Source organism: Mastomys coucha, unplaced genomic scaffold, assembly GCF_008632895.1.
Source record: "Mastomys coucha isolate ucsf_1 unplaced genomic scaffold, UCSF_Mcou_1 pScaffold23, whole genome shotgun sequence".
In the NCBI taxonomy this organism is placed as follows: domain Eukaryota; kingdom Metazoa; phylum Chordata; class Mammalia; order Rodentia; family Muridae; genus Mastomys; species Mastomys coucha.
In genome coordinates, this window is record NW_022196906.1 from 38,641,593 (window position 1) to 38,668,398 (window position 26,806).

The 26,806-nt window shown below is 52.4% G+C and overlaps 2 protein-coding genes across 16 annotated transcripts in view; one reads left to right on the plus strand and one right to left on the minus strand.

Annotated features, from left to right (window-relative positions):
* Positions 1 to 5,679, plus strand: part of Treh (trehalase) — a 13,044-nt gene extending 7,365 nt beyond the window's left edge. Inside the window, exons 2-15 of one of the 2 annotated variants that reach the window (XM_031344183.1) lie at positions 571 to 671; positions 761 to 905; positions 986 to 1,073; positions 2,285 to 2,385; positions 2,522 to 2,614; positions 2,702 to 2,818; positions 2,906 to 3,028; positions 3,252 to 3,301; positions 3,433 to 3,627; positions 4,146 to 4,363; positions 4,567 to 4,678; positions 4,901 to 5,013; positions 5,266 to 5,319; positions 5,539 to 5,679. In XM_031344183.1, coding sequence (XP_031200043.1) covers positions 571 to 671; positions 761 to 905; positions 986 to 1,073; positions 2,285 to 2,385; positions 2,522 to 2,614; positions 2,702 to 2,818; positions 2,906 to 3,028; positions 3,252 to 3,301; positions 3,433 to 3,627; positions 4,146 to 4,363; positions 4,567 to 4,678; positions 4,901 to 5,013; positions 5,266 to 5,319; positions 5,539 to 5,679 — 1,651 coding nt within the window. The remainder of the gene's footprint in view (positions 1 to 570; positions 672 to 760; positions 906 to 985; positions 1,074 to 2,284; positions 2,386 to 2,521; positions 2,615 to 2,701; positions 2,819 to 2,905; positions 3,029 to 3,251; positions 3,302 to 3,432; positions 3,628 to 4,145; positions 4,364 to 4,566; positions 4,679 to 4,900; positions 5,014 to 5,265; positions 5,320 to 5,538) is intronic. The other variant, XM_031344182.1, reaches the window with a different exon arrangement.
* Positions 5,680 to 5,935: 256 nt separating this feature from the next.
* Positions 5,936 to 26,806, minus strand: part of Phldb1 (pleckstrin homology like domain family B member 1) — a 49,268-nt gene continuing 28,397 nt past the window's right edge. For 6 of the 14 annotated variants that reach the window (XM_031343394.1, XM_031343390.1, XM_031343397.1 and 3 more), the window contains 15 exons: positions 24,491 to 24,601; positions 24,250 to 24,339; positions 23,559 to 23,702; positions 21,938 to 22,105; positions 21,390 to 21,530; positions 19,799 to 19,939; positions 19,583 to 19,685; positions 19,103 to 19,147; positions 18,235 to 18,529; positions 18,028 to 18,151; positions 16,103 to 16,249; positions 13,356 to 13,472; positions 12,995 to 13,097; positions 8,212 to 8,297; positions 5,936 to 7,311 (listed from right to left, as the gene is read on the minus strand). In XM_031343394.1, the coding sequence (XP_031199254.1) occupies positions 7,171 to 7,311; positions 8,212 to 8,297; positions 12,995 to 13,097; positions 13,356 to 13,472; positions 16,103 to 16,249; positions 18,028 to 18,151; positions 18,235 to 18,529; positions 19,103 to 19,147; positions 19,583 to 19,685; positions 19,799 to 19,939; positions 21,390 to 21,530; positions 21,938 to 22,105; positions 23,559 to 23,702; positions 24,250 to 24,339; positions 24,491 to 24,601 (1,956 nt within the window). In that variant the 3' untranslated portion in view covers positions 5,936 to 7,170. The remainder of the gene's footprint in view (positions 7,312 to 8,211; positions 8,298 to 12,994; positions 13,098 to 13,355; positions 13,473 to 16,102; positions 16,250 to 18,027; positions 18,152 to 18,234; positions 18,530 to 19,102; positions 19,148 to 19,582; positions 19,686 to 19,798; positions 19,940 to 21,389; positions 21,531 to 21,937; positions 22,106 to 23,558; positions 23,703 to 24,249; positions 24,340 to 24,490; positions 24,602 to 26,806) is intronic. The other 8 variants (XM_031343403.1, XM_031343402.1, XM_031343391.1 and 5 more) reach the window with 7 other exon arrangements.

The following is a 26,806-nucleotide window of genomic DNA, read 5'->3' on the forward strand; positions in this document are numbered from 1 at the left end:
AAAAAAAAAAAAAAAAGAAAAAGAAAAGAAAGAAAGAAAAGAAAAGAAAATGAGCCCAATGGTCTCATTTGTTTGTTTCTTGAATTTGAAGTTCCCTTAAGACACCCTTGGCCTGAGGTTCTTTATCTAGTGCTTTTTTTTTTTTTTTCTTTTTTGAGATAGGGTCTCACTATGTAGCTGTGTCTAGCTTGGGACTTGATATGTTCCAAACTGGTCTCTAACTCACATAGATCTGCCTGCCCTGCCCCCTCTGACTCCTGAGTCCTGACATTTTAAGGGCATATTCTACCATAACCAGCTTGGAAAGATTTATTAAGGCATTTCCACAGACAGGCTTAGAGGTGTTGCATGGCTTTAATCCCAGTACTCTGGAGGCTGAGAGAAGTGGATCTCTGAGTTAGAGGCTAGCCTGGTCTACATATCGAGTTCAATGACAGTCAGGGCTGCATGATATCCAATATCATCATCATTATCCCCATCACCATCAGCATCACCATCAACAACAACTAGTTATCTGTCCCACACCCCAGCCCTCTCTTCTGACCACTACCACTCCGACTCTCTCTACAGCCAGATCTACTGCCATGGAGAGCTCCTTCACCAAGTTCAGATGGCCCAGCTCTACCAAGATGACAAGCAGTTTGTGGATATGTCACTGGCTACATCTCCAGGTAAAGCCACCTTGGTTTGTTCTGAGGGAGAAGCATGGGCTTCTCTGGGGTGGGTTTCATCGCACCCACCAACCCTCAATGTCGCCCAGACGAAGTCCTACAGAAGTTCAGTGAGCTGGCCATGGTCCACAACCATAGCATCCCCAAGAAACAGCTTCAGGAATTTGTCCAGAGTTACTTCCAGCCCGTGGGGCAGGAGCTGCAGTCCTGGACCCCAGAGGACTGGAAGGACAGGTATTGATCAGGAGAGAAGACAGGAGAGGGCCCCTCACTTGGGGTGACCTCCACAAACCCTGTGGGACCATCTTTTCTAGCCCTCAGTTCCTGCAGAAGATCTCAGATGCCAAGCTTCGTGTCTGGGCGGAGGAGCTACACAAGATCTGGAAAAAGCTGGGAAAGAAGGTAGCAGAGGCCTGGGCCTGCTTTATGGCCTATCTGACTGCTCCAGGGACAGGATCTTCAGAGCCCTGCCTGTTGGGACCCACAGTGCCTGGAAGCACAGATATTGCCTAAGAACACAGCCCACACCCCCGAGCTCTAAATAGAAGCCTTCTAGAATGCTCTTCTGACTTCAGAAGGGAACATCTGCTTCTAACCCCTCACATCCACCCACACTAACCTAGCTTGTCCTGCTGCCCGAGGGCTAGGCAGGGCTGCCTTCTGCAGCCAGGAAGGGCATGGAGGGGGTGGAGTGGGGGTGGGATGGGGAGGTATGTCCTTTGCCTCTCTCCCGGAGCTTCTGGGCCAGGCTCAGTCCCAAGGACAGTCATTTTGGCTGCATGTGGCTAGCCTGTATTCAGCCTAGTGCTGAGGGACTCTCTTTCCTGCCTGGAAGTCTGCCCTAAGGCTGCCCAGGACCAGCCATTCCAGTAGAAACATACCTGACCCCGATCCTGCTCCTTGCTCACAATGATTGAGGAGCTAAACGCTCCCCTAAGCACTTAGAACTAACTGGCAGGAACAGGTTGAAGAAGGACCCCAAAGGAGGGGCCCCTTGCCAGTCCTCACTGTTCCCGATCTCAACTATCCCTGGGGAGAGGCCATGGGTTTCATCATCCTGGGAGGGGGACTGGGAGGGAGAGGGTGCTCCACCTTCCAAGTTAAGTTTCAAGTGGCATTGGGGGGGGGCCCAAAGGAGGGGCCCCTTGCCAGTCCTCACTGTTCCCGATCTCAACTATCCCTGGGGAGAGGCCATGGGTTTCATTATCCTGGGAGGGGGACTGGGAGGGAGAGGGTGCTCCACCTTCCAAGTTTAGTTTCAAGTGGCATGGGGGGGGGGCGTTGTTGTTGGCGGGATTAAGGGAGACCTTAAATAGCATTGGTTTCATCCGGGTCACAACAATGGGTATTGCCAGTGGTCACCTGCCCGATGCTGTGCTGATTGGTCCAGGCTTCAGCACACCACCAAGCTGAGCCAGGAGCTCAGATGCTAGCATGTGGAGGGTGAGGATACTAAGACTCCCAGAATCATGCCTAGACCACACAGCAAAACAAAAGGAACAAGAGACACAGCCTCCTCACCTAGGGCTGCCAGGCCGTCTGCCCTGACCCTCTGCAACCTCTACCTTCATGCCTGATGCTTGGCTCCGCTGGGCTCTCTTCCCTGATTCCAGATGAAAGCAGAAGTCCTCAGCCACCCCGAGCGGTCCTCCCTGATCTACTCAGAGCACCCTTTCATTGTACCCGGAGGACGCTTTGTTGAATTCTACTACTGGTGAGTGCCCACATCTAAAAGGCTAGGGGCTCATGGAGGCTGGCAGAGGTGTGGAGAATCCAGGGCCAACACCCTGTAACATGGGAGTGCTGGGCCGAGGGTGCAAGCTGGCTGATGAGTGCTGGCTCCTTCACAGGGACTCGTACTGGGTGATGGAAGGCCTGCTTCTCTCTGAGATGGCCTCAACGGTGAAGGGTATGCTGCAGAACTTTCTGAATCTGGTGAAGACGTAAGAAGGGATCTTGGGCAGGGAGCTGGGCTTGCCTTGGCCTTGCTATTGGGCCAAAAGGTATCTAAGCAGAGTTGCTCTTCACAGCTATGGACATATCCCCAATGGTGGACGCATATATTACCTGCAACGGAGCCACCCCCCACTCCTGACTCTCATGATGGATCGATATGTGGCTCACACCAAGGATGTCGCCTTCCTTCAGTGGGTATCCTGCTAGTGCTGGAGACTTCCCAGGGCCAAGGGCGATGGCTCTGTACCTGGGCTGAGGTGTCGTTTGCTCCAATCCAGGGAGAATATTGGGACTCTAGCCTTGGAACTGGACTTCTGGACTGTGAACAGGACTGTCTCTGTGGTCTCAGGAGGACAAAGCTATATCTTAAATCGCTACTATGTCCCTTATGGGGGACCCAGGTGAGAAACTGGCTTGCCGTCAGCTCCCTCTGATATGAGCATCTCTGGAACCTCGAGATGGAGGGGTGACTTAGCTCATTAGATGTGGACCCTGTCAGCCTTAGGCCCCCTTGTGCTGTGTGTATGGGTGGCCAGGGTAACTAAGTCAAGACGACCTAACTTTCTGGTTGGCAGAGGGGCTTAGCGCCTCCCAATGTTGGGATGTTGTCCTTCTCTTGGCTAGGCCAGAGTCCTACAGGAAAGATGCAGAATTGGCAAACTCTGTGCCAGAAGGTAAGCAGGAACAGGAGGAGGGAGGACTGATGGGGCAAGGGTACTGAGCCTCTGCGACCGTCCTGCTTTGATCTGTGGCTGCTTGGTCCTGTGGTCAGTTGTGGCCTGGGGTTATTGTTCTGTTCTCACAGGGGACCGGGAGACTCTGTGGGCTGAGCTCAAGGCTGGGGCTGAGTCTGGCTGGGACTTCTCTTCACGCTGGCTTGTTGGAGGCCCAGACCCTCATATGCTTAGCAGCATCCGAACCAGCAAAATGGTACCTGCTGACCTGAATGCGTTCCTGTGCCAAGCAGAGGAACTGATGAGTAACTTCTACTCCAGATTAGGTGAGTGCCCTGTGACAGGAGACAGGCCAGTGTGGGCTCCTGCGTCAGCCTTGGCCATGGAACTGGAGGTAGGTCTTCTCAGCCAGTTCAAGCCTTCACTCCTATGGAGACATAGAGAGAGACAGAGACACAGAGAGAGACAGAGACAGAGAGAGAGAATGATAGGACCCCACACTTATATTCACATTGCTGTCCCTTTTGTGAGGGGCATTTTGGAGCATACATCAGATCTCTCTCCATTCCCCGAAGCTCTCTGATGGCTTGCTTCAGAGCAAGAGCCATCAGAATGATGGACCTGGGAGACAGAGCACCGAGTCCCAGGGGGCAGAGCAGGGCTGTTAGTTCAAGGAGCCATGAATTCTAGTGGCCACTGGGGAATCATGGTCCTTGATCCTTAGGATTCTTAGTCTGTATGGGCACCACATATGGAAGGGGCCAGTGTAAAGAGATCTAAAGCCAGGGACCCTTGGGCAGTGCCCAGTGCTCTGCCTGCTGAGACTAAAGGTAGAACCACACAGGGAACAACACTGAGGCCACAAAGTACAGGAACCTGCGGGCCCAGCGCTTGGCCGCCATGGAGGCCATTCTGTGGGACGAGCAGAAGGGTGCCTGGTTCGACTACGACTTGGAAAAGGGGAAGAAGAACCTGGAGTTTTATCCCTCCAACCTCACCCCACTCTGGGCTGGCTGCTTCTCCGACCCTAGTGTTGCTGACAGGGCTCTGAAGTACTTAGAGGTGAGGGGACAGTGGGCAGGCGGGAGGGCCTGGCATCCTGGAGGCAGGACCCTCCCTTCCCTGCAAGTCTTGCTGAGGCCACTGGGAGTGGCTGTGAGACAGGATGGGAAGGGTCAGGAGGGATAGATCCTCCTTCCCTGAGGGCTCAGGGTCCTTGGCTCCTACTTCAGCCATCGCTCACATCGATGTCTGGAACCTTCTAGGACAGCAAGATCTTGACCTACCAGTATGGGATCCCAACCTCTCTTCGTAACACAGGCCAGCAGTGGGACTTCCCCAATGCTTGGGCCCCACTGCAGGACCTGGTCATTAGAGGTATGAAAGGGGACAGCTGATAGACCCATTTCACTTGTCTGGGAGACCCACCCTCCTCTCCATGCCAACCCCAAGCCCTGGATTAAGAACATGGGGTCCACGGGTCCAGAAAGGAGATCTGAGAGCCTAGATCTTCCTGCCTTGAGGAGAGTAAGGTCAAAGCTTTTCTGCCCAGGATGAGGTCTCTGAATACTCAGGCCTTATCTGGGGTGGGGGGTCTAGGTTTGGCCAAGTCAGCTTCACCCCGGACTCAGGAGGTAGCTTTCCAGCTGGCCCAGAACTGGATCAAAACCAACTTCAAAGTCTACTCCCAAAAGTCAGCCATGTATGAGAAGGTGAGCTGGCTGGGGTATGTGTCTGCCATCGGGTTCTCATGCCATGGTTGAAGTGGGGACTGTCAGGCTTCATCAGGCCTCTAAGACAGAACAAGCAGATACAGTGCAAACCCCCTGGTGGCCACTCTTGGGCACTGCAAGGGTCTGAGCAATAGCTCAGTACATCTTTTCCTTCAGTGGCTGTTACTCTTATAGCTAGGGTCCCCTGGCTTAGGGACAGTATCCACCTATAACTCCTGTGTTTGTCCCCAGTATGACATCAGCAATGGTGGACATCCAGGTGGAGGAGGAGAATATGAAGTTCAGGTGAGCAAGCTAGGGTGAGCTGATCCAGTTACAGACAACTCCTGGGATCTGCTGTCCCAGGGCATACATGTCCCCCTTAGGTCTGAGATGCCCAGTAAGTGGGCCTATGGGAGAGATTTTGAATGGTAACCATCAGAGTGCCCCTGGGGCCAGAAACCCTGGGAAGAGGGGATCCCCCAAACAGGGCTTGAGGGCCTCAGTGATCTGGCCTCTCTACAGGAAGGATTTGGCTGGACAAACGGACTGGCCCTGATGCTTCTGGACCGCTATGGTGACCAGCTGACTTCAGGGACCCAGTTAGCTTCCCTAGGATCCCACTGCCTAGTAGCTGCCCTTCTTCTCAGTATTCTGCTACAGTGACAAGGACAAGAATGGACTCACTTCCTATGCTTTCTCCCCTGGCCCCAGCTCACGGTTCATTAAACTCCAGTTCCCCACTCCCTTCTCATCCCTCACATCGCCCGCCCGCCCCTCCCCCCCAATCCTGCTCAGAGTGTACTGAGCCAAGAAGTGACCAAAAGGTCAAGACTATAATTTTCACCGGGGCAGGAACTGAATCTTGATACGTAAAGTGTCCCATTGGGTACCACATACAGTCCAGACTTCCATACTCACGCACATAGTCAAAATGCTTTTATTATTCTGCTGAAATGCTTACAAATACTGCAAAACACCCAGCCAGGCCCAGCAACTAAGGGCCCAGTGCTGGGGAGGGCAGGGAAGGTGGCTTAGTGTTAAGGCGCAAGGCTGAGGCCAGCCAGCTGGAGACTTGATCCTCCATTCTGCTTTCCCATCCCTTTGGGAAACTGAAGGGAGATTACCACAGCTCAGGGCCTCTGCTTCTGCCCGCCCCACCCCCAACTCAGGCTTCTTTCCAGGTACTCTGCGCTACCCTTGTTCCTTATGGGGAACTAGTCCTGTCAGAATGGGAGGGCAGACCTCTTAGCTTCCTCTCCCCTCAGTGATGCTGTTCCTCTGGTCTTGGATCCCCGGACGTCATCCCTTCTGGCTCTAAGCAAGGCACAGTAAAAGGGAGAGGGCTGGGCTGGGGGCTGGAGACACTGCAGCTGGGAGGAATTCCATCTCCTCCTACCATGTGACATGCCCCCAGGCCTGGGTTGGAGAGATGATGGCGTACCCTCATGTGGCCCACAGTAGAAGCAGTGGGCAGAGCCACAGAGTGGCCATGGCAATTAGTGTGTAACCATGGAGATGAAGCAATCACCATGGAGACAAGGATGACGGGCTTGTAACATGACGATGGGGCTGGACCTCGAGAATGACACTTGAGGTCTCTGGTCCTTGAGCTGAGTAATGACAAGTGGGAGGTGAGAGAAGGAGGTGGCAGACCAGGGGTGGGATGTGCAGGCCTGAGCTGCTCCCCAGATCTGCATGTGGCTCTGCTTAGGACCCCCCCCCCAAGCCCCTGCAGAGGGGATGAGATGAGAAGGGGATCTTTGGCAGATTCTGGTACCATAATTTGTCCTTTACAAAGAGAAAGCAAGCTGGGGTGGGTGGGTGCCAGGACAGAGCCAAGAGCGCAGCTCAGCAGCCTCTTCAGCCTGCTGGACCCAGGAGGGAACCTGAACTTCTGGACTCCCAGTACCGAAGGCCTCTCCCTCTTCCTTTCCTCTCTGCTGGCTCTTTAGGGACCAGAGCCCGATTCCCAAGCACCAAACTCCTGATAAAACAATTTGTCTTCTTGCACAAAAGCCCTGGGGTACTCAACTACATCCTGATCCTTTGCGGCCCATGCCCAATGTGCCACTGTCTCCGGGGACAAGCAGAGCAGCAGGTGGCAGGGCACAGAGTTCTGGGGCTGACCTGGGAATCCCAGGAGGTGCATGGTAGTTAGTTCATGAATTGAGTGTAGCCCTCAGCTCCCGTGACGATGACATCCATCCAGATGCGCATGGCCTCTGCAGATGGGGCCACCATGTAGTACAGCCGGTCATGGGTCTTCACACAGAAGGTGAGGGCCGGATTCGGACTCTGAAAGGCAAGAAAGGAAGTGCTAAGATGGGACTCCATGCCTAGAACGTTCCATTCACCTGCTTAGTCTGACTTTCTCCTCAAAGTCCCCAGGGAGCCCTGACTTTAAGGCAGAGTCTCAAACAGGCCAAACCCCAGTCCCCAAGGGTCCATAGGTTTGCATTCTAACACATGGCAGTACTAGGCTCTCTAAACCCTCACAACCCCAACAGGGGCATACCTCAGTTCCAAAGCTAATACAAGAGAATCTGTCACAAGGGTTGTCCCAATGAGAACCAGATTCTCCTCTAAGCCAAAAAGAGGCAGGAGAAGGCTGTAAGTAGGACAGTGGCCCAGACCCCAGAGGGCATAGGTCAGGGTTAGGTGAGGTCTGAGGGCTGGCAAGAGAGAGGGCAACTTGCCTAAGGGTCGCTGGCTCAGCCTCCAAGGTCACCTTTTATCAATCTTCCCTCTCCAGTCTAGTGCCTGCACTTCCCCCCAGCCACCCCGTAGCTCCCATCTGTACTGTCTCTGCCCTCAGGGCTACACCAGCTGTCCCGGCCAGAGAGGAAGGCAACAAGTGGGCTTCAATCCACAGGAGCCCTTGTTCCTTTCTCTGGCTTGGAACAAGTTAGAGGGACGGAGGGAGTCAGTGGTCAGGAGCCAAAGGGCACAGGAACTGTTAATATGAGGAGTTCTGGTTATTGGCATGTGGGGTTGGGGGTACCTCAGTCACCATGGTGAAGTGGAAAAACCTTTTCTGGCAGGGGAAGAGGAAGGAAGGAAGAGACAAATGGTAAAGAGAGGGAGAGTGAAGTAGAGCCGGAACCTGGGCGGAGGGCAGGCTCAAAGCCTTTGTGCCCACGACACCCCTGCCTGGTGGCTATTCCTGAAGCCACACTCTGATCCTCCCTGCCTCACCTTGGCTGCACTGCGCAGGTGGTCATAGTACACTTCTTCAATGGCCTGGAAGTAGATGACCCCCTTCAGCTTCGTCTCATGTTTGTCTGCAAAAGAATAAGGGCTGGGCTGAGCCTGACACAGCTTGGAGCGTCTGAGCCGGAGCTCACTTCCTCATCTGGGGAGTGGCTACAGGACTCCAAATGGGAGTCTAAAGGAGGAGCCTAAGGGCAGGGATAATGTGAAGCAGAGATCTGCAGTAAGACAGAATCGCTAGGAGGATGGTGACAGCTGGAGGCAAAGCTGGCATGGCTCACACGGATGACCTGACCTCATCGATTCAAAGCAGGCACCTGGCACCCTCGCAATTGCTGAGGTTGTGGCAGGAGGGCTTTGAACGCCTGACCAGCCTATCTGACCTAATACATATCTCTAAAATAAACACATTTTAACATGAATACAAATAATAAATAGATTAGAAAGACTTTGACCTCAGCACCCGGGAGGCAGAGAAAGGTAAGTTTGAGGCTAGGCTGGTCTATTTAGTAAAACTTCCAGGCCAGACAGAGCTGCATAATGAGACCCTGTGTCAAGAAACAAGCAAGCAACAAAAATCATTTATCCAACTTACATAAAGATTTACAATAGTCGCCAGGGTTTTATGTAAGCACACTAACCGTCCCTCAAGTGGAGATGAGTTAATAAGAGTGTACCATGTGAAAGAATGTTACATAGTTGCTGTTACGTAAAATGATACGGAATTTGTGTGTGGCATATATGTGTATGTATGAGATGTGCACACCCATGTAAACACACTCAAGAGGCCAGAGGAGAAGCCAGGCAGTGGTGGAGCACGCCTTTAATCCCAGCACTTGGGAGGCAGAGGCAAGCGGATTTCTGAGTTCAAGACCAGCCTGGTCTATAGAAGCCAGGGCTACACAGAGAAACTCTGTCATTCCCTACCATATTCCCTTGAGATAGGGTCTCTCGAACCCGGAGCTGGGTTGGCTGCCAGCAAACCCCAGCACTCCCCATCTCCCTCTGCCGCAGCACTACGGTAGCAAGGATGCATCAGGCCTACAGAGTACTGCGATCTGTGCTCAGATCCTCATGTGACCAGCAGCTGCTCTTACCCACTAAGCCATCCCTCCTGCCCCAAGAAACAGCGAACAGGTATACAGGTATGGGGATGAATCTATAAAACGTACCTAATGTAAGTATACATTCGTAGATGTCCTGGAAACAGAAAGGCCACTTAAGACACTTTAAGAGGCAAACAGGAGAATGTGTTAGCTGCCACTGGCAATAAGAACGTTGTTCAACGTTGTTCATCTGATGAATATGTGCATATCAATAATCCCAGTGTTAAGGATGAGTTCAAGACCAGTTCTGACTACACAGTGAGCTTTAGGCCAATGTGAGCTACAAAAGATGGGGCGGGGTTGCTAAGGAGGATGGAAATACACTGAGCCCTACTGGGCTCATGTGAACAGCACGGAGCACACACATAGCATACAACATTCAAAGTCAGGGAAGACTGGGGAGGGGAGCTATCAGGGTGCAGGTGAGCACTGGGTATGGAGGAAGGGAAACAGGCAATGGCAAACATTGATCACATGGTACAACTGCCACCCTCAGCCATCAGTCCAAGTCCTCCAGGAGAGGATGATGCCAACCACCAAATTCAGAAGTGACAGCTCTTAGCAAACTCTTCCCATGAGTCCTTCCCCATACTCCAGGCCCAATTCCCTGCTCTGGCCTCCTAAAGGTCCTGCCCCAGTCTCCAGTCCTGCCACTCAACTGACCCGGGGTTGAGGGATGAGCTTTAAAAGCTCCAGTGCACAACCTTCTCTGATGTGGGGAACCAGCTGCCTGTGTCCTGGCACACACTGCTGCCAACACATCCCCCCATCCTTGCTTCACAGCCTCTTCCACACTGAATTAGGTGGAGTCTCTTGAGCTTCTCACTGTCCCCTAATGGCCCCACTGTTCATACCCCAGGACCATCTCCCTCCTGTCCACACGCACGACATACTTCTAACCAACCTTCAAGACCTACTGCGGACCATTACAACAGACACTACAAACCCTCAGCACAGAACTCCCACCACTGAATGCGAACCTCTGTTATCCACATCTATATCCTCCTTCAACAACAACAGCTATGTGCCAGACACAGAACAGGAGCTCGCTCGTGGCAGAATGACTGAGTCCTAGGAACTGACACTCAGAAAGGAGTCATACACTCTTACACTCCTGTGCTAGGAAGCTACAATGTGGTGAGGAGGGACAGGCACACAGTTTCGTTTGTCACTTGCCAGCGGGGCTTGGAGCTCAGGAGTATTCTGCCACACCTGAGGGAGGGAAGAGGTGTGAAAAGAAAAAGTCCATTCAGAGCGAGCATCCAGCAGAGTCTGGCATGGAAGACAGCATCTGTCACTACAGCATTACGCTCTGGGCTGATGTCACACTGCAAGGCAGGGATGACTGCCGGAGTGCTAAGGAGGGTGGGAACCCGGCCAGGTAAGGCGAGCGCCAGAAGGGTTTACACATGCTAATCTAATGTGATTTCCTGTTGTAGGAAGGAGGAGGGGGCGGGTCCAGCAGGCGAGCCACACCCAGGTCCTGGTGTACCCCTAAACCCATCTCAGCAGTTTCCTCCTGGCCATTCTCCAGTGGTACTATGCCCCACCCCCCTTTTTCTTTCCCTGGAAATAGTAACAGGGAAACAGCAACCTGCCTACACTCTGTCCCGCCCACCTATCCTTGGTCTTGTGCAATCTGGCTTCTGCCTGCTTGCATGGTGAAAAACCTTCTCTCCACTCAATCTCAGACCTGAAGTCAAACGGCCTTTGGGTCACATCCTTCTTAACCTTCTGGTAATATCTATCATTGCTGGTGGCACCTTGGGCTTACAAATGTCTGTTCCCTTGGCTGGTTTCCTTCGTTTCCACCGCCTGTCTGAACGTGGTCTCCTTTGTTTCATAGACACGAACCAAGATTGCATTTGCCAAGTGCCAGCCCAGCACCTGGTGCACAGTCAGAGCCAGCTTCCTGCTTCCTGTCCTTCTGCCTCTGCTAGTTTCTCTTCCGTTCTCTTCTCCACAAGTGGCTGCCCCTCCCTCTGCTCTGCCTTGTCATTGCTGCGAGACTGTGGGCAAAGGCTTTCTGAGCCTCAATTTCCTTATATATAAAGGAGGTGTAAATATCGTACTTTTGGCAAAAACTAGATGAGCCGATGCATCCAGAGTACCGACCATACAAGTGTCTGATGAACAGGACCTGAATTTGCTATGATTATTATGCCAGGACACTCAACTAGGGTCCGCCTCACAGCCTAACCTTCTTCCTGGATCTAGCGAGATGCATCTCAGCCTCAATGTGTCTCAAGTGGGGCTTGGCTTCTCGGGCTGACAACGTCCCTCTACTGCCTCAGACCAGCTACACTCAGGCTTGTGTCTCTCCACACCCAGGACTCACATGCCTGGGGAAGGCTTCTTTTTTTTTTTTTTTTTTTTTTTGGTTTTTCGAGACAGGGTTTCTCTGTGTAGCCTTGGTTGTCCTGGAAATCGCTCTGTAGACCAGGCTGGCTTCGAACTCAGAAATCCGCCTGCCTCTGCCTCCCAAGTGCTGGGATTAAAGGCGTGCGCCACCACCGCCCGGCTGGAAGGCTTCTTAAACAGGTAGAAAGTTGAGAGGGGCCGGGCCTTTAATCCAGCACTTGGGAGGCAGGGGCAGGTGGATTTCTGAGTTCGAGGCCAGCCTGGTCTACAAAGTGAGTTCCAGGACAGCCATGGCTATACAGAGAAACCCTGTCTTGGAAAAGAAAGAAGGAAAGAAAGAAAGGAAGGAAGGAAGAAAGAAAGAAAGGAAGGAAAGAAGGAAGGAAGGAAGGAAGGAAGGAAGAGAGAAAGAAAGAAAGAAGGAAAGAAAGTTGAGAGGGGCAAGTACTCTTAGTAGGTAGGACTGCTCTGCCCAACTTTGCAGGTGGTGAGACTGAGTGACTGGTAGGCAGGTGTGCCACACGTTACTTCCCAGCTGCGGCTCTTAAGGTCAGAGCAAAGCTCCTCGAAACCCTCTTGGCTCTGCCAATGTGCCCAGTAATGCTCCAGAAAGGCGCATGGTGCGCAAAGACAACCAACCCGCAATGCACAGTGAATTCATGTTGTGCATTTGGAGGACTGCCAATCACTGCACACTTGAGCCTTTGCTGACTATAGGGCCACAGAGAACCTCGTGATCTAATGGGAAAGTGCGAAGGTATTCCAGGACCGGAGTCTACACCAGAGACTGGGTGAGGAAGATCATCTCGAATTAGGTTCCTGGTTCCTGGACTGTCCTGAGAGTCCTTGAAACTGCTGAAGTGATTACCTTGAAGTTTCTGAGGGAGACCAAGGGGCGGTTCGAAGCCCAAATTTTGCACCCAGCATCTGGGTATTCCCCTGTTAGCAAACTCATTCACTGTATTTACTTTAACTCTCTGCTTAGCATCTAACTTCCTGACTGACTGTATACAGCAAAGGAGAAGGCATGGCCACTTGGTTGTCACCAGAGTCTAAAACAGGGACTGGAGTTTATCATATGCTCAACACCACCACAGAATGAATGAATGAATGAATGAATGAATGAAGAACGAATGAACCAGGCACACTCTGTACATTTTCAGGCTTGGGAAGCCAAAGCCCATTAGAGCCTCTGGCCTTCTATGGAAGCTTGGTTTCCTTCTAGCAGACCAGACAACCCAGCTGTTGGAACCCAGGAGCTCCCTCCCTGACAGGCTCAAGGGCAGCCTTCAGGAACTCACCCACGTAATAGGAAAGGGTGCGCTTCAGCCGATCAAAGACAAACCAGCGCTTCTTCCATGATTTAATCTTGCCACCCATCTTGATCAGGTAGCCACGGCAGACCTAGTGGGGAGCAACAGCCAAGAAGTATGTGACCATGGAGCCCCTGAGCCTTCCCTTCTAAGCAGCTCCTTCGGTCTCCTTTAGCCATTGCCTGTGTCTGCATTTCCAGAGGCTATCCCCAGCTAGCACTCAAGGTACTGGGACAGTCCTGACAATGTTGGGACAGACTGAGGCCATATCCCAAGGCTCCCGGAGGTGCTTCTGAATATGATCTATGAGTAATGCGCCCTCCTACCCCAAGCCATGTAGGTCTGGTACCTTGCTGCTAAGCACCACATGTAGGCAGGTGTCCACCCCGTGGCCTGATGACTCTATGTGGGTCTTCAGGTCAAAGTCCTCCTTCCGGTTGGGAAGATAACGTGTAAGAGGCCGTGCCTGGGGGAAAAGTGTAGGGACAGCAGTTATTTCTCTTTTCTCCTCGTACCTCTGTTCTTCCTCTGTTCAGTCCAGATCCTCCCACAATTTCACATCATCCTCTTGGCTCCTGTGGTATTCACTGGTTTCACAGGACTTGTGACCAGACTGTAGACCTAGCATGCCTGACTCTCCTAGGCCCAGGGGAGATGTAGTCAGCTCCTCGCCTCAGTTCTCCCACTTATGACCATGACATGGCCAATGTTGGCTTCTTGTCCCTCCTCTCCCTTCTGACAGAACTGACAAGAGGACAGATGTGAACATGTTCTGGGAAAATGAGGCCCATGGGAGACCTCCATGCACTAAGGGGTGGGATACAGTTCAGCAGGTGAGCACCTCCCCAGCGCTCTCAAGGCCCTGCATCAAAACACCGATAAACAGAGCTGGCAGAATGGTTCAGTGGGTACAGGAGCCTGCTGCCAAGCCAGATGACCTCAATTCAATTCCTACGTCCCATATGATAGGAGGAGACAATCCTACACGGTTTCCTCCAATCTTTCACCAGCCCTACCCCCACATACTAAATGCATAACATAATATAATTAATAGAGACCTGCTCAGTGACTTTGGATCATATTCTTCTAGTTTCCTTCTATAAACTAGACAAACACTAAGGTCTACTCCACCCCTGTCACTAATGAGAATTCTCCATTAACTGAAATTATCTTTCTACTCATTTTTTTTTTCTTCTTCAAGACAGGGTTTCTCTGTGTAGCCCTGGCTGTCCTGGAACTTACTCTGTAGACCAAGCTGGCTTCGAACTCAGAAATCCGCCTGCCTCTGCCTCCCAAGTGCTGGGATTAAAGGCTATCTTTCTACTCTTGCTTTTCCAGAAAGACCTTTAAAATGTCACATACTTTTACAATGTCACAAATTACTTAAAACACAAAATGAACACCTTGCAAAGAGATGCCCGACTCGGCTCCCTCTCACACCAGGGCCTAGCCTCAAGGATGGAAGCCAGAGAAGGGAGCTTGAGGGGTATTAGAAGCTAGGACAGGAACAAGGGACAAGGAACAAGGAACAAGACCTCTGACAAAGATCAGACCACTGAGGCAAAACTAGAGGGACTTTTTAAAATTTATTTTAATTTTGTGTGCATTAGTGTGTACCTGCTGTATATATGTATACCACACTGGGGTATGCCCACAGAGGCCAGAGGGGGTACCAGGATCCCCTGGAACTAGAGCTACAGCTGGTTGGGAGCCGCTGTATGATTGATTTTTGGGAACCAAACTTAGGTCCTCTGCAAAAAATAGTAAATACATGCATTTAACAGCTGAGCCATTTCTGCAGTCTCACTGGTGGTGTCTTGCCTTCCTATCTGTGTTTTTGTTTTTTGAGACAAGGTCTTACCATGTAGCTCTCTGGCTGTCCTGTAACTCACTATGTAGACCAGGATGGCTTTGAACTCATAGTGATCCACCTGCCTCTGCTTACAGAGGCCTAGAATTAAAGGCATGTCCCTCCCTGCTAGCCTCTGATTGTTTATTATCTAGCAAAGGCTAGTATGAGGGCCTATCTATCCCTTATGTTTTGTGTTGTATCATTTCAGAAGATGAGAGAACTGTGGTTGTTGGTCACTTCTACAGATCCTGGAAGATCTCAGCCTGGGAAAGACAATGGAGACCAAGAAGTGGCTTGGTTAAGTTCTATAGTTCCCAGTCAGGGACCAGGTGCACAGTGGATTTCCTTGGCCAGCGGACACCCTCGGCTCAGATCTCCCAGGTAAGGTCTGGTTTTGAACGAGAGAGATTTCTCCTCAAGGAGAAGCCAGTGTCTCTCAGTGATGTAAACCAAACATTCAAGCGAGGCTGTCCACAGGAGATGGAGACCGAAGCCCCAAGGCTCTGTGTGATGGAGACTGAAGCCCAAAGGCCCTGTGTGATGGAGACTGAAGCCCCAAGGCCCTGTGTGATGGAGACTGAAGCCCCAAGGTCCTGTGTGATGAAGACTGAAGCCCCAAGGTCCTGTGTGATGGAGACTGAAGCCCCAAGGCCCTGTGTGATGGAGACTGAAGCCCAAAGGCCCTGTGTGATGAAAAGGGTTGGGACACAGAGCAGTGCCACGTGCAGGATGGGCAGCTGGTCTATAGTGCAGCACAGGCTCCCAAAGCCAACAAGGCCTTGGCTTCTCCAAGTCAGCTTCTGCCAACTTAAAATTGTGTCCAAAGTCCTCTGTGTGTGTGTGTGTGTGTGTCTGTCTGTCTCTCTCTCTCTCTCTTCATATGTTTGTGTAGTGTTTGTCTAGATGTGTTTCTCTTTAGACCCTATCTGATTCCAGGGATACAGAGGTGGTCTGCCACAGCTTCACACCCCAAAACACACACACACACACACACACACACACACACACACACACACACACACACACTCTCACACACACTCAAGCACGCACACATTTCAGCAAACCCTAATGAGTCTATTTATTTGTGGCCAATGAGTTTCAAGTAGAATTTTGTCTGTGCTAATCTCACCGCCATCTTTTCTGGAGGACAGGCTCCCCAGTGCAGCAGAGAGGCCTGGGACATCCCGCCTCCTTCATATCCCTTATCATCAAGAAATGCATGGCCGTATCACCCACCCACTCACCTGGGAGAACTGCTTTTCCCGGAGCTTGACTTCTTTCTCCACCAGCTGCTGCCTGCGGGCGCTCTCACTCTGCAGCCTCCTCTCTACTTGCTCCCGCCGCCGCCGCTCCTCCTCCAGGGCCTGCCTCCTTAGCTCCATCTCCCGCTCCTGACAGGAAAACCAGGGCTCAGTGCCCTCAAGCCTGGCCAGGGCTGCAGGGGCACTGACCCTGGACAACGGCCTGGCTTGTCACCCTCTCCTGAGCTCTGTCAGCAGTCTATGGGCTACCACCCTACAAACTCCCTTACACTTGCTAAGCCTCAGCTACCTCATTAGGAAAATGGGCTTCAACATGCCTGCTCTGGGAGTGGGGTAAAAATCCAAAGAATCCAGACATACCATCAGATTCCAGCACAAAAATAACATGCAATAAAGTAGGTCTTGGGCTGGTGAGATGGCTCAGTGGTTAAGAGCACTGACTGCTCTTCCAAAGTTTCCAAGTTCAAATCCCAGCAACCAAATGGTGGCTCACAACCATCCATAATGAGATCTGACTCCCTCTTTGGAGTGTCTGTAGATAGTGTACTTACATATAATAAATAAATAAATCTTTAAAAAAAAAAGTAGGTCTTGTATAACTTTTAATGAGGCAGGGTCTTGGGTAACTCTGGCTGGCCTCGAACTCAAGAGATCTGCCCACCTCTGCCTCCCAAATGCTGGGATTAATATGTGCACACCATCACACTCACTTATAACTTAAAAATAAATCAATGTATTTTTATTTATGTGTGTATGTGTGTATCCACAGAAGAGGTTGTCAGATCCCCTGGACCTGGAATCAGTCAATTGTGATGTTGGCATTAGGATGCAAATTGGGGTTCTCTTAGCTGCTGAGCCATCTCTCCAGCTCCAGGCTCTTGTAACTTTTCTGAATTCCCAGAACAGGCACTATTTAGCCACAGTTTTTGACAGCTGGTACATACAGTCCTTTCCCAGTCACTGACTTAATAAGGCTCTTTAGAACTCGACATGTAACATTTATTGTTGAATTTCAAACTTAATGGGCAAATAATTAGAGATTAATGTCACAACTGAACTTTGGGTGTCTTAATCAATAGAGGCCTCTGCACTAGTCTGCTACATCTTGAAACTCAGCACATCTCCTACTTCCCCTCCCAGGGAGGCTTTAGATTTGCCTGGACTTCATGAAAACAGCAGAGACTTCCCTTTGAGCTCGTTCTCCATCCACGTGGGCAGTTCAAGAGAGGGATTTTACTGTTGCTTGGTTGTTGGTTTTGGCTTTTTGACATGGGGGTTCTCTGTGTAGCCCTGGCTAGCCTCAAACTCACATGAGATCTGCCCACCTCTGCCTCTCAAAGGCGTGCACGACCATACCTGGCAGACACAGATTTTCTCCTTTTTAAGGCATTGCTCGATCAGAAGTTTGGGGCGAGCAAGACCGCTATTTCAGGAAGGGAGGAAGGGAAGGAGAAAGCGAAATGCAGGCTAGGGCAGCTTCTATGAACCCCTTAACTTGCCACCCAGGCACTGATTTCCCCTGCCTACCTGTGCCCAGGATAAACCTAGATTCCTCTTTGTTTAGCCTCAGCTACCCCCTAGATTTCCCAGCCAACACCTCTACCTTGGCTTAGATACCTTTTATTTATTTTTTGTCTTCTACCTCAACTCCGACTTCCTGTTTTCCTAACTGTTGCGAAGGAGAATGTCCCCCTACTTAGGTTCCCACAAGGTCCACAGAATGGAGATCCCCTACGGGAGACCTGTGGTTAAACAAGGTGACAACTGCCTTATGCTCCACAGGTTTGGGATGCTGTACCCCATGCCACATCTGAGAAACGCAAACTTTTCACTGCATAATTAAGGTGGGTGGAAGAGCTTGGGATGGAGTGCAGGCCTGGGAAGGTGGAGGGCAGCTCTGTGCTCACCACCTGCTGCCTCCTGGCTCCAGTCAGCCTCACCCTGGACTCCATGAGCCGGCTCTTCTCGGCGTGAGCTTCCTTTAGCATCTTCTCCATTTCCTCAATCTTGCCCATGTCCAGACCACTGGCGCTAGGAAGGGAAGGGGAGGAGAGAGCGTGTCAGGTGGGCTCAGGAGTATCGGGCAGAAGCAGAGGGCTGAAGGTGGGAAGCACCTGGACATGGTGTCAGGGGAGCAGGCGGAGTTGCCCCCTGTAGAGATGCTGGTCTCCATGCTGTCTGAACTCTCCAGGCTCAGGGTGTCATAAGCGTGTTCGCCCTCCTCTCCACGCTCCCTGCCAGCTGGCAGGTGATGCAGGATAGAATGATGCATGAGTGCAGGGAAGCCAGAGGGGCCTGCTGGAAAAGGCGCTGCACCATGCAAGGCATCCCACTGGCACTGAGCCTCTGCTGCTGCCTTCTGCTTCAGTTCCGCCAGTCGCCGCCGTTGCTCCTCAATCACCTGGTGTCCTGCAGGAGGGACGGTGGGAGTCACAGGGGGCTCCTCACTCACCAGAGAAGGGAACACTGGAGCATCACAGACAGAGAGAGAGGAGGTGAGCAGGAAGAGGCTAACACGGCAGCCCCAGCTCCAGACCATGGCCCTACCAACTGTGCAGTTGTGGAGGCCAGTGTCTGCGGTCTGACTTCAGGCCTCTTTCTGCATCCTGAGCACACACAGGGCACCAGAACTGCCCTAGCCATGCCCAGGCAGCATGCCAGTCAGCTGTCCCCGCTCTCGGCTGAGGCCTGAGCAGGACACATGCACCCACCATGTCTTCAGGGGAAGGAGGAGGGGAGCTGGTGAGAACCCTTGAACAGTGCAGAAGCGAATACAGCCAGAGCAGGAGGGGCAGCGAGGAGACTGGGAGCAAGGCTGAGGGAAACAGAGGAGGTGAGCTGGAGGTGAAGGCAGCCAGGTACCCCAGCCCAGCGAGGCCCAGGGCTATGCTGGCAGGCAGCAGAGCCTGGGCAGAACACATCATGCTAATGTCAGGGGAAGGGGCTCTCTGGCCAAAGCAATGTCCTGAACCAATGCTCTACCTGCTGGGTCTTCGGGTGGGAGGGGCTCGGCAGGAGGTAACTCGACTGGTGTGGGGGGCCCAGGGAAGAGGGTGCAGGAGAGAGACACAGAGGGGTAAGAGGAGAGAGAGGCACAGACACGGGCTTTCAAAACAACTGAAATACACAGCCACAGGACTCCTGTCTGAAGAGCTGGTGTTTCAGGAAACCGCATCTGGGGGTATCCACTCCTCTGCTTCCAAAGTCTACCCTACTTGGTCAACCAAAATTTCCCCTTATTGGATGGACCCTCTAAGATGTCACAGGCCCTCAGACCCTTCATCCCATCCTGGGGTCTTCTGAAATGTCACAGGAAGATCTTTATGAGATCTAATCCCCTCTGTTCTTCCCAGATCCCAGTGGCAGGGAAGATATCCTGTGAGAGGGCCGAGCATGCGTGAGGTGACAGAGGACCTGCCCAGGGAACAGAGGCAGGGACAGGCTGGCATTACAACCACTTACCCTTTTGCTGTAGGGCCAGCTGGCGCTTGGTCTCAATGTCCTGCAGCGTGGCTGCCAGGTTTCGAGGAAGGCTACTGGTGCCATTCTGGGAGAGCAGAGCACTCTGGGAGGGGATGTACAAGCGCTGGTATTGGAGCTCAGCAGACCCCCAACCCCACTCTTAGCCTCTGCCCAACATGGCTACCTCCATCCCCACCATCAACCATATCCCCAGACCTTTGGGGAAGGACTACGGCCCAGGGTAGCCACACTGAGCTGTGAAGAAGAGGATGAGGAGCCTGAGGAGGAGGGGAGAGGGCCGCTACGGGTCCTGGGCAGGGGGCTGGCCGCATCACCATCCATCTTGGAGCGGTAAACCTGGAGGAGAAAGATACTGCCCAGTGATCCCCTAGCTTCCCCACTGGCTGCCACGTCACAGCGCCTAACCCAGCTGTGATCCAAGGTACTTCCCTGGCATAGGGAGCCTAAGACCTTCTGTCCCTAGCAGACAGTGGGACTGAGCCTCCTGAGCAAGAACAGTGGGCAGCTACTACTGGCAACTGCCAAGCCTCCTTTCCAGGCCTTTCCCCCATGAGCTAGTCTCCAGCCCAACCCTGGACCTGTGAATCGACCCATGCAAGAAGGTAGTGTCAGCTGGGCAGAGCTGTGCAGGAGGCTAAGTGGAGGTCAGGCTCCTAGTCGCAGGATGGCCATTAGCAGACTGAGTGGCCTTGAGCCACACACCTCCCTACCCTGCATCTGGGCTTTCTCATCTGTAAAGGCAAGGGCAAAGCTAGACCAGAAACTGCCAAACTCCCTCTCAGCGCCAACATGCGGTGAATCTGCTCTTTGGATACAGGAGCTCTGAATCTGCAGTGCTTCTGCCTGAGCGGCATGGGTAAAAGCACCTTTTTTCCCTCTGTGCCTTAGCCTTTGATCTATATACTGAGCGATAACACCATCTGCCTCAAAGGCCTGTGGAGGGGATTCAACACATCCCAACTTGTCCAAGCCTCCATCCACTAGAGGTACTACATGTGTTACATGAATAAGAATCTCCCCAGAGCCGGGCAGTGGTGGCACACGCCTTTAATCCCAGCACTTAGGAGACAGAGGCAGGCGGATTTCTGAGTTCAAGGCCAGCCTGGTCTACAGAGTGAGTTCCAGGACAGCCAGGGCTACACAGAGAAACCCTGTCTAGAAAAACCAAGAAAAAAAAAGAAAGAAAGAAAGAATGAAAAATAATCTTCCCAGAGGGACCACAGGATGTTAGCCTCAGCCACAGCCTCAGAGATCAGCTCCTTCACTGAAGAACGAATTTTCAAAGTGGGATTATAGGCACTAAGGTATGACAATTGAGCAAAACTTAGTGGAAGAGTACACAGGTACCCTTGTCTGCTACAGTCGGCACGTTGCTGGAGACTCAGATATCATGGTGGTCACACAGGTAACTCTTCAGGGCTGTCATTTCAGAGAACCTCAACTTTTTCTCAGCCTCCAAGTTCCCCTGGGAAGACCAGGAGAACAAAACGCCAAAAGAGCTTTCCCAGGTCACACTAGTCCTACTTGCAACAGGCCCAAGGGCATGTCAAGTGCCAGGCCTGGAGAAAACTCCCTTCCACTGGTCAGTCAATCTTGATCCCCTTGGACCCAGGTGCTGCCCAAGGTACTAGAATGGCAACATGGCTGCCCAAGAAAAGAGCCTTGTTGCCTTCTCTGGGCCCCAAGCATCCTCCTTGCTCTGCTGGGCTGGCCCTACAACCCTAGGTATATACCATGCCGGAAGGATTGGCAGGGGTGCTCAGAGCAGACAGGCGGTGAGGGTTACCTGCAGCTGACGGGAAGCTTTGGCAGGCAGAGGCGGGGGAGAGGAGCGAGGGGAGGCTGCAGCCAGGCCAGTCCCCAGCCCGGCCATCAACTCCTGGTACCACTGCTCTAAGTCTACAGCGGGGAGCAGCAGCTTCTCCATCTGGAGGGGCAGGGGAAAGGCAGGGAGGGAGAGGAAGGGCCAAGATGGGAGCCATGGGAAGAGGAGGAAGAAGGCAAGGAAGGGAAGGCAAAGGGAGGCCATGTCAGGGACATGGGAAGGAAGGTTGGAGGGCGGGAGGAAGGGAGGAGGAGAGTATAAGGAGAAGGAAGAGAAAAACAGTGAGACAATTGCGCAGACTGTGCTGAGAGCAAAGAGAAAAAACAGTCAGGGTACAAGCTCCAGAACACAGACTTGTGCTACATCAGCAGCTGTACAGCCGGCACCTGCGGGTGTCAGGCACAGCCCTAGGCCCTCTGCTGGCTTAGAACCCAGAGGCCAATGAGCAGGGCAACACACAGTCCCAGCAGCCGTGGAATGGGAGTGGGAGGGACACACAGACCACCAACCTTAGACGAAGGCGTGATGGAAGCGAAGGAAGAGGGCAGCATGGGAGGAAGACGGGTGATGGGAACCAAGTCCTGGGAGGCAGAAGCCCAGGAAGGCAGGCCTGGCGATGGGCTTGGGGGCATGGGTGGGGTGCCCCACATCACTCTTAGCTGCTCAAGCGTCACGTACTTGAGAGAAGGGCAGCCACAGGAGGGAATACAAAAGATTAATGGGAGTAGAACCCAAGAGATGGCCCTGACCATGGGGGAGGGGAAGGGTAAGAGCATAGAGGGAGACCAACCCTGGGAGAGAGCCAGCATCCTCTCAGCGAGATTCTCTCCTTGAAGATCAGGAGGCAGGGCCTGCCCCTCCCAGGCCATTAGGTGTTGAGGAGAGCTCCCAAGGCCCCATGGAAGAAAGTGAACCACGTTCAACCCTCAATGCCAAGTCTGCCCATGGCTCCCACCCAGGCTGAGAGGCACTTGAGGCCCTAGGGCATAGGTGGGTACAGTCTATGGCTGGCACCTTGTTGTCAGGCAGGGACTTAGGGAGCCTGCTGGGACAGGTAGCAGAAGCCTAGGGGCCCAAGCAAGAGCACAGCTGGAGAACCTCAGCCAGGCTCAGATACTCCCAGGATGCCCAGGGTGGGGGACAGAGAAGAAATGAACAGTTTCAACCAAGTAGTCAATACCCCACACTCCATGCCAAGCTAGATTCATCATTTCATGTTGATGCAGAGATGAGAATGGAGTACGGTGCTCAGTAGCTGACTATGGCTACAAAGGCTATTAAGGGAAAGTGGGCTTGAAAGGGGCAGGCAGAACCAACAGTGGACAGCTAGCTCCACTCCACCCCAGCTTTGGAGCATAGCATCTAGTTGCTGCCCAGAGAACCAATATAACCATCTATGGACTGGCTCTGGGCTGAGGAAGCCCAGAGATGGCCTTCCAAAAGCACAGGGAAAAGCAGGACCCAGATCCTAGAACCCCACCTGCCTCTGTCACACTGGGCATCCCTGGCTGGGCACACACATGCAGCTAAGCATGAGCATTCAGCAGTGCCCAGGAAGAGGAAAGGTCACTAGGGGACAATCATCAGAACGGGGGCAGGGGAGTGGAGATACCACTCGGGCCCGAGCAAGACAAGCTTGGAGAAACAGGCCTGGCCTTAGCAGAGAGCAACTTCTGTGCCAGCATAAAAGTGGGCCCACTGTTCAGGGTAAGTATGTGGCAAGATGACAGCCCACATCACTGGTGGCTGGAACACAGGGACTGTGACTCTCCATCACCTGGCCTGAGCCATTCATATTTCCTTCACCAAAAGAGATCCCTAGGCTGCCTATCCGAGGTGCCCAATCTAGCCCTAGAGCCAGGTGACCTTCTGGAGTCAAAGAAAAGGAAGATGGGCCAGAGTTTTCAATGCGCTGTGAACAGTCAAGAGTGGCGTGCAGATTACATGCAAATTAATGCTATTATTTGCACAGGCTGCCTAGGCTGTGAATGACATCATGGTACACACACACAAACTCTCAAACAGCCAGCCAAAGGATATGCCACATGCCCTTCAGCCCTCCCTGGGAAGAGCTAGAGGCAGGCAGGCAGACAGGCAGCGGGCAAAGCAGAGCGAGTCAGCTGGGGTTACCTCTTGTGCTTTGGGACAGAGCTGAGTGGAAGCAGGAGGGGTTAAGGGAACAGAGGAGGCCCCAGCCTCAGAAGACCTTGGGGACTGGCCCAGAGCTTTGGTCTCCAGTCCTGTCTCTGAGGCCTCGGAGATGAGAAGCTGAGCCTACAAGAGGAAACACGGTGAGAGGAAGTCTCACCCCTAATGCTCACCTCAACCATCCTATCCCAGACCTAAATTGCTTGGGCAATGAGACAAGAAGAAGAAGGGGAAATAAAGGTCAGGAAACCAGGAGCGTCCTGACTGGACTTCTCATGCCAGATGCAAAGGTCTGGGAAAGAACCATTCAATTCAAGGCCCACTTCCAAGCCGAAAGCCTAGCTTCAGACAATCAGGAGCTCCAGGGTAAGGAGCCTTAGACCTCGGTATCCTAGGTAGGGCCCACCTAGTCCCGCACCTTACTAAATCCTGAGTTCTCCACCACAAGGCCCCTGGGCCTCTCAGCCACAGGGTGAGGTCCTAAAGCTAAGTAAAAGGCCAGTGGCTGTGGAGGGCTTACGGTCAGCCTCCAGGGCCATCTGCTTCAAATCTCTCCAGTTCAGGAAGTGTCCAGGAACTTCATCTAGAACTCAATCACCCAGGAAGAAGGTGGCACACCAAACTCTCAGGGTCCCCCCTGAGCCTAAAGCTGGGGCTAACCCGGCCACATTACCTCTTTGAGGGTGGAAGGGGTCTTCGGGAAAGGCCTGCCACCTGTGAGCGAATGATATCTCCTCTCAAGCAGGGTCAGCTTCTCCTTCTCCTGGAGTCCAGAACAGCAGGGGTCAGAGACACAGGAGGGAGGAACCCTGGGAGGACCCACACCCACATTCTTGTGCCGCAATCCCACCCCCAGATGGGAAACTCCTCTCCCCTCACCCACTCCCAGCACCTCAGGACCCAGGGCCAGCTACCTTCTGCAGTAGCTGCAGGGCGGCATTCTTTTCCCGGGCCAGACGCTCTGACTCCTGTACTGCTTGGGCCCGGATCTGCCCAGCCTGACTGTCCAGTACAGCTAGGCGCTCCTGAGGAAATGGGATGCTATCAGGCCGGGAGGGACATAACTCAGCCCACAGCCTGACAAAGTCTCCTGTCCAGAGACCCAGGAAGCTGTGAAGGCGACTGCCACACTCTCTCGCTTGGCCTCAACTCACCCCTGGAGAATTCTGGCTAAGGAGATCAATTCTTTCTCTTGTTCCTTCCTCCCTCCCCCAGCCAGTGACCCTTGTATCATCCGGCATGATGAAACCAATCCCCTGGTCTCTATTCCCTCATCCCATAGCCAATGGCTCCCAAAGCCCAGTGACACTGAATTTCTGCCCATCCCCCACTGCCACCGCTGGAATCCAGGTTCTCCACTTCCTGCTCCATTTACCATCTCTCACACAAGCTCTAGACCCACTCCGAGTTTCTGTGTCGTCCGAAAATAACCTTTGAACCCTGTCTGCTTATCTGAATTTCCTAGCCATCCTGAAAAGAATTCCGTATTACTTGAGTCATCTTGTTTGCTTGATTTTAGCTTTTCCGTCTTGCTATATAATCCAAACTGGTTTTAAAGTCACACTACAGTCCAGGCCTGCTTTGACACACTCTGCAGTCCAGGCTGGAGTTAAGTGGACTTTGGAGTGTAGGTGAGTCTTGAACTCATGGCAATCCTCTTGCCTCAGCCTCCTGAGTTCTGAACCATCACGTCATAGTTTTCCTTTGGTTCTGAGACCAGGCCTCATGCACCCTGGGCTGGACTTGGTTCCCAGGCTCAGGCATCCTTCCTGCCTCAGTCACTAAAGAAACATATCCTTAGAACCCCAGTGTGGACCACAACACTGGCTCTTCAGAAACTTTAAAAATAAACCTCAACAAGCTGGGAATGGAGAGATGGCTCACTGGTCGGTCTTCTGGAAGACCAGGATTCATTCCCAGCACCCGCACAGCAGCTTACAACTGCCTGTAATTCCAGTCCCAGGGGATCCAACACCCACACCCACACACATACATGCAGACAGCACACCCATTCAGATAAAGCAAACAAGGAGGGGAAGCCGAGAAAACAAAACAAAACGAACTTAAAAATAGCAAGGTCGTATCACCCCTCACCTCAAAATCTTTCAGTGGCTCCTCACTACCCACAGGCTAGAACACAAACTGCTTAGCCAACATTTAAGGGCTCTGAGAACCGGTTGCTTGCCTGCTTGTTCCTCCAGGCACCTAGCTCTGCCATGCTGTACTCTATAAATTGTGCCACTTTAGACTTCTTAGTCTATCACCCTGTGGGGATGAGGGCCATCCCAGTCTTCTGCTATTCCAAGGCTCCTCCTCCCAGGCCAGGCTGAATACCACCCTCTCCAAAGCCTTCCTTGATTTGCAATCCATTTCCTTGTTCCTGCCTATGCATTCACATTAGTTGTTGTTGTTGTTATTATTATTTTATCTGAGTACACTATAGCTGTCTTCAGACACACCAGAAGAGGGCATCAGATCCCATTACAGATGGTTGTGAGCCACCATGCGGTTGCTGAGATTTGAACTCAGGACCTCTGGAAGAGCAGTCAGTGCTCATAAGCGCCAAGCCATCTCTCCAGCCCAGCTTTCACATTAGTTTATATCCATCTATCTCATCATACTGTGAGATCTGTGATGGTGTCTCCGAATCAGCCTCACCCTCTCTGTAAGATCAGGGGCAGGACCAGTATCATTCCTATCTCCAGAACCCCAGCGGGGCTTAGCATAGTACCTGTCTCAACAACCAGGTGCTAAAAGAAAATGAAAATATTTTGAGAGGAAAAGATGAGAGCTAGGTAAAACATGTTGAATTAATCTCCCGAGGTCTTCGACCATCTCTTAGGAGCAGCACATGGGAGGGGGAGACACGAAGAAGGGAGCTATCCTAAACCAGGGAGTCAGCCCACGCAAAAACCGGAAAGAGCAGCCAGGAATCCTCAGAGCAGCAGTCGCAGCGCAGCTTACTCGGAACGTAGGAGGGCTGGAAGTGCTGCTGAGTGTTTGATCCGTAACTGCATCTAACCTTACGCAGTGGGTGTTTACACCCGTTTTAGAGAGAAGAACACTGACAAGATTTACTAAGTAGTAGTAGTGGACTTAGGATAGAACTTAGGACAGCTTTCTTAACTGCTCTGAACAGGGCACTCCAACTGACACTCCAGGGAAGACAGAGCTTGAGGGGACTTCTGCAGGGACAAGGGCTGGATAAAGCTCACCAGTATAGAAAAGAA